Source organism: Sciurus carolinensis, chromosome 7 (assembly GCF_902686445.1).
Source record: "Sciurus carolinensis chromosome 7, mSciCar1.2, whole genome shotgun sequence".
NCBI lineage: Eukaryota > Metazoa > Chordata > Mammalia > Rodentia > Sciuridae > Sciurus > Sciurus carolinensis.
This window is the reverse complement of record NC_062219.1, coordinates 2365354-2371009: the sequence shown is the minus strand read 5'-3', so window position 1 is coordinate 2371009 and position 5656 is coordinate 2365354. Positions and strand designations below refer to the sequence as shown.

Here is a 5656-nt window from a genome sequence, read left to right as displayed (position 1 = left end):
GGCTAGAAAACATCCATTTTTCTTAGGACACATTAGAGCATATTCTGATCTTCCCGGTCCCCTATCACGGGGTAATGCTCAGGCTGATGCAGCCACTCGCTCTATTTTCCCAGTTCTTATTGGATCCATCCAAGAGGCCACAGATTTACATAACCTTCACCACTTAAATTCTCAGAGCCTTCAGTTACTTTGTAAAATTACCAGGCAACAAGCAAGGGAAATTGTAAAAGCGTGTCCTGCTTGTGTTGTCTCCCTTCCTTTATTCAACATCTGGGTGTTAACCCTCGAGGATTACTGCCCAATCAGATTTGGCAGATGGATGTTACTCACTTTCCCGAATTTGGAAAAACAAAGTACATACATGTTTCCATAGATACCTTTAGTGGCTTTATTTTTGCATCACCGCATTCTGGAGAAGCTACCAAGGATGTCCTTTCTCATCTTGTCTCAGCCTTTTCCATAATGGGAAAGCCAGCACATATTAAGACAGATAATGGCCCTGCATATACCAGTACCAAGTTCAAACAGTTTTGTGCCACTCTTCAAATCTCTCATACTACTGGAATTCCATACAACCCTCAAGGTCAAGGCATTGTGGAACGCGCACATCTCACCTTAAAAACCTGGCTTACCCGCCTTAAGGCCTCTTCCCTTGCATTTACCACTCCCAGGGATCGCCTTAATCATGCATTATTTGCTCTTAACTTTCTTACCCTAGACAATGAAGGACATTCGGCTGCAGACAGACATTGGCATCCCTCGTCTAATTCTGCTCGCCCATCTGTTATGTGGCGCGATCCTTTAACAAATAAATGGAAAGGCCCAGATCCCGTCCTCATATGGGGACGAGGCTCAGCTTGCGTTTTAGATCAAGAACAAGCGCCAGAACGCCTGGTTAGACAGGTCAATGATTTACCACAACCCAGGGATGGAAACCTTCCCCCTGAGGATGAATTTTCCTCTTTTGCAGATGCAGCCAACGATCTGCGTGAGAATCCTCCTGTTTGAAGTACTTCTGCTAAATAGGTCCACTATTATCGTTTGGAGATGGAAGACCGCGCTGCTGACATCTGTCACCAACCATAGGGCACCCGCATTGCTGATGCCAGCCACCACATATAGACAACCACACTGATGGTTCCTAGGAAGACATGTTAATAAAGATCCCCTAATAATTGTTTTGACAAGTGCACAACCTAAATGGTATCCATAATAGGTGCCATTAATTCTCCTCTCATGGGCCCCTCCGCTTGGGGGAGGACACACCCATGAGAGTGAACCTTGAGCCAAGACAAATGAAGGTGCAGGAAGGACTGCAGGAGAGTGGATCTACGGACCCCCAGACCCAAGACCTCTGAGTGGTAAGCTCTGGTGCGTGACGGTTGGCATGATTTTCACCAAAGTCATCCCCTCTGAAAACATGCCGTGGCCATATGAATTCTCCTCCTAGTAAGGATGCTTGTTTGAACTAGGAGGCAATCAAAAGGCCAATAAGAGGGACAGAGCCTCTATCACTCCCTCGACAAACATGGCTCGTTTTAGGTGCACTTACTTGTTTAAAACAAGAAAGGGGGAAATGTCAGGGACTAAAAGGAAATTCTTCTCTTAAGAACAACCTGACCTTTACAGAGAAATAGTCTGAGGAACATCTTGTGGTTGGCTTGTGGTTTCATACGGCACGCCCCCTCCCCCTCCCAGCTAATAGTTTTGACGATATGGCACCATCCCTGCTTCTCTTCTGGGATTTTACCTTCCCACCAGTGCAAACTCACTGCCGGTGCGACCTTGCACCCTATCAGGAGCCCAATAGCAGAACACAGCCAACTAGCCTGCGCCTCGTCACACCTCTCATTCCCTCAGCATATAAATACCCCTGTGTGAACAATAAAAATTTGCAGCTTGATCAGAACTCGTGTCTTGCTGTCACTCCTTGTGTCTCTTGTCCCTTCATTCCTTCTCTTAGGTTCGCCGTCCTCGTTGATGTCCTGCGGGTCGGGACACTCCATGCTAAGTGTGCAAAACGAGGTATCTTGAAATACCCACATGCCTGATAGAAAGCGCCCTCTATTTTCTCCACTGTTATTTATTTCAGTTTCCAGGGTTTCAAAGCAGATGACCACTGTGGCATTTCCACCTCTAAGAGAGCACAGGATTCCCCACTGCAAATTCTAACATTAGATTTCCAGTCCTAACAAGGAAACGGGTTTCTGTGGCGGCCGTGACTTGAGAGAGCTGCCAGCAGCTGCTGGCACTGCAGATTTCAAAGGGAACCCGCCCCGACCTGCAGCCACTCAGGGCCGTCGGAGCGTCCAGTGTAGACTCAGAAACGAGTGAGAGGAACAGAGCACTCTGAAAGGTGTCTTCACTAGTCCATAGGGCGTCACAGGGAAAAGCACCTTTGAGGGCAGGGTCCCAGTGGCCCACCCAGAGGCCCGCCCCAGAGAAACCACCCACTTAGTCCATGAAACTAGGAGGGTCTGCGTAGGTGACAGAACATGCTATCCAATGAAGTCAGCCCTGGTCTTTCCTGCATGCACACAGCACTTTTGGGCGAACCCTCATTTCCAAACCACAAAGGCTGCAACTTTATCCACTCAGGAAACTAGGCAGGAGAGTCAGATTCAACTCCAGTCTGAACAATGTAGAGCGACCTTGCCAATAAGTAAATGAATGAATGAATGAATGAAGCAAGGGCTGAGTATGCACCTCAGGCGTCCAGCACTGGCCGAATGTGTGTGGGCCCTTGATCCCATCACCAGATGTGCCCCCGGGCAAAACAAATAATTAAATAAAAGAGCAGGTGTGAGCGATTCAGTTCAATCCTTGTGCCCCTCCGTCATGTGTGGACTCAGCCACAAAGTGCTTTAGATCTTGCACGTGCCAGTCTGCAGAACCGGGAGAAGCTAGGTCCCGCTCACACGTTCCCCAGTCTAAGGTACTGTTACAGCAGCAGCAGGGAACCCGTGGGCGGAAACGCCTCATTTCTCCCCCTTAGGAAAGGACACTCTGTTGTTCTTGGATTCCTGGCACCTGCGGTTTGTCCTTCGTCACTCTTCCCCTATCATTTGCTTTCCAGGCCTTTGAAGGAGAGACCTGGTGAGGACCCTGTGGGGAAATGCTGATGGCACCATGGTCCCTCTCAGCCCCACAGGCGGGAAGAGTGTGCCTGCAGCGTCTCAGGGAAGGGAGCCTTGGCTGCAGCGTCACGCGGGGAGTGAGGGGCTACCATACTTTCGACTGCAGTCCTCTGAAGAGACAGGAAGTGAGGACCTCGAGTGTCGATAGGAGAAGGTCTCCCCAAAGCCCAGAGTGGCTACGTTTTGAGACGTGAGATGACGAGTCCATTGAACTAGTGTTCACGTCTTAATTTCTTTCCAAGTAAATATGGTTTCCACACAACCCCACCCCAACGAGGCAAAACACCTCTGGAGAGCTTTCCTACTGTGATCCTGGAAATGGACAAAGGACTGGAGGCCCCAAAGAGGGATGACCACTGTGGTCGTGTCCAGGCTGGGTGGGGCCGTTTCTGGCTCTGACCGCACAAGGAGCCATTGTGAGGACAGGTCTCCGGGCAGGTATATAAGCGGGTGGCTGGGGCTGGCTTTTCGTCCATAAGTACAGGAAGCTCTTGGTGGTGACCTGTCGGACTCCCAGCTAGTTAGCGCGTTTGGTGGTTGGCGGTCGGTGGTTGTGGTGTGTGGATCTTGGTTCTTTGATTTGGGTTTCTTGTTTTGTCTGGTTTTGGTTTTTGGTTCGATTTGTTGTTTTGGCTTGTTTTTGTTTTCAGCCAGCGTCCTCAGTGGGTGTTCCTGGTGAGGATGGGTGTGTTCAGGGAGAGTAGTGAGTCGAGTGTAGTGTCGCAGGGGCCCGGCCCCTGCCACGAGCAGCCCTTCCTGGACCAGTACGAGGTCCTAAGGGCCATCGGGCAGGGCGAGTTTGGCCAGGTGCACCTGGCCCGCCACCGCCTGACGGGGGCCGAGGTGGCGGTGAAGGTGCTGAGGCTGGCGGTGCAGAACATCCCGGTGCTGTCGGAGCCCTACATGCTGAAGAGGCTGGAGCACCCCAGCGTGGTGCGGCTCTTTCAGGTGATGGCCACCCAGGAGGAGCTGTACGTGGTGATGGAGCTGGCGGCGGGGGAGCCACTGCTGCGGCGCATCCCGCGTGGGGGCATGCAGCGCGAGGAGGCCCGCAGGGTCTTCAGGCAGGTGGCGTGTGCTGTGGCCTACTGCCACGAGCAGGGCGTGGCGCACCGAGACCTCAAGCCCGAGAACATCATGGTGGGCGCCACGGGCCGCATCAAGCTCATCGACTTCGGCCTCGGCGCCCGGTTTAGGCCCGGGCAGAAGCTCCGCAATTTCTGGGGCACTCTGGCGTACCTGGCCCCAGAGATCGTCCTGCGGCAGGAGTACGAGGGCCCCCCGGCCGACGTCTGGAGCCTGGGTGTCCTGCTCTACTTCATGTTGACAGGCAGCCGCCCGTTCAGGGCCCGCACGGCGCGGGACGTGCTGATGGCCATCGTGCAGGCCAGGTTCCACATGCCCAGCTCTGTTCCCACCCAGGCGCAGAGGCTCATCCGCCAGATCCTGACCGTCAAGCCCGAGAAGCGGCCCACAGTGCAGCAGATCCTGCAGCACCCGTGGCTGCGGCAGGGCGAGCCGTGTGCGCCCCATCGCCCCAGCCAGGTGCTGCCCCAGCGCCCGGACCCCGCCCTCCTGACCGTCCTCTTCGACCTGGGCTTCGACCCCTACCACACCTGGCTGTCCCTGGCCAAGAGGAAATTCGATGCGGCCATGGCCACCTACCTGCTGCTGAAGCACCAGCGAGGGCAGGGGGTAGGGTTTGCGCTGCAGGGCCGGCCCCTGCCTCCCTGGCTGAGGTCTCGCCAGCGCCCTGAGGACCTGTCCCCTGTCCCTGTGCTGCCCCAGAGGAGTGCCAGCGAGCCTGCCCTGCGCACCTTCCCCGGGGCCCCTGAGGGTCCGCTGCCCCGGGAGGCCCAGGAGCCAGGCCGCCAGGGCGCCAGAGCTGCCAGCCTGCCCGCCGTTCCTCTGCGCTGCCCGCCCGCCGGGGCCCCCACCCTCGGCAGCTGCCTGCAGTCGGACTCTGACCTCCACCTGGCCGGCTCCTGGGGCATCTTGTACGTGTGGTCCAGGACGGGCAGCAGCAGTGCCTCCTCCCAGGACACGGACCCACGGCAAGGCCACACAAGTGCCTGGAAGCGGGTGAGGAGGACGATCGGCGCCTGCCTCCGAGGACTGTGCTGCTGCCTGCCGCGGGCCAGCTCCAGAGTGGCCCCGACGCCACGGAGGAGAAGCGGGCCACACCGTGAATGGCCAGCCTCCCAGGAGCTGGAGAGCTGAGCAGACGGCGCCCAGGACGGTCCGAATCTCCTCTGCCCCGCCCCGCGGAAGACCTCGGAGACCCTTCAGCCCGGGACGCTTGCCCCCTGCCCCGCCTGCCCCTCTCCTTGCCCGTCCCTCTCACCGGCTTCTTAATAAATTGCTTTCACACAAGTCAGATCGTGACCTCTTTGTTCCAGGGATGAAAATGCAGGTGATGGAAAGAAAGGTGGGCCTCAGGCTGAGGGCGGGGCCCTCGGCCCCCATCGTCTCAGGCCTGGACCTCTGTCCCTCCCTCTGCAGTGAAGACAGGGACCCAC

The 5656-nt window shown here is 55.8% G+C and overlaps 1 protein-coding gene across 1 annotated transcript; it reads left to right on the top strand.

Moving 5' to 3' along the window:
- The first annotated feature begins 3818 nt into the window (after positions 1 to 3818).
- Positions 3819 to 5357, top strand: LOC124988462 (sperm motility kinase 4A-like). The gene has a single exon (XM_047557948.1). It carries the CDS (start codon positions 3819 to 3821, stop codon positions 5355 to 5357), a length of 1539 nt encoding a protein of 512 aa, XP_047413904.1.
- The last annotated feature ends 299 nt before the right edge of the window (positions 5358 to 5656 follow it).

Coding starts and splice junctions, on each gene's coding strand:
- LOC124988462 (XM_047557948.1), top strand. CDS start 3,819: ATGGGTGTGTTCAGGGAGAGTAGTGAGTCGAGTGTAGTGTCGCAGGGG.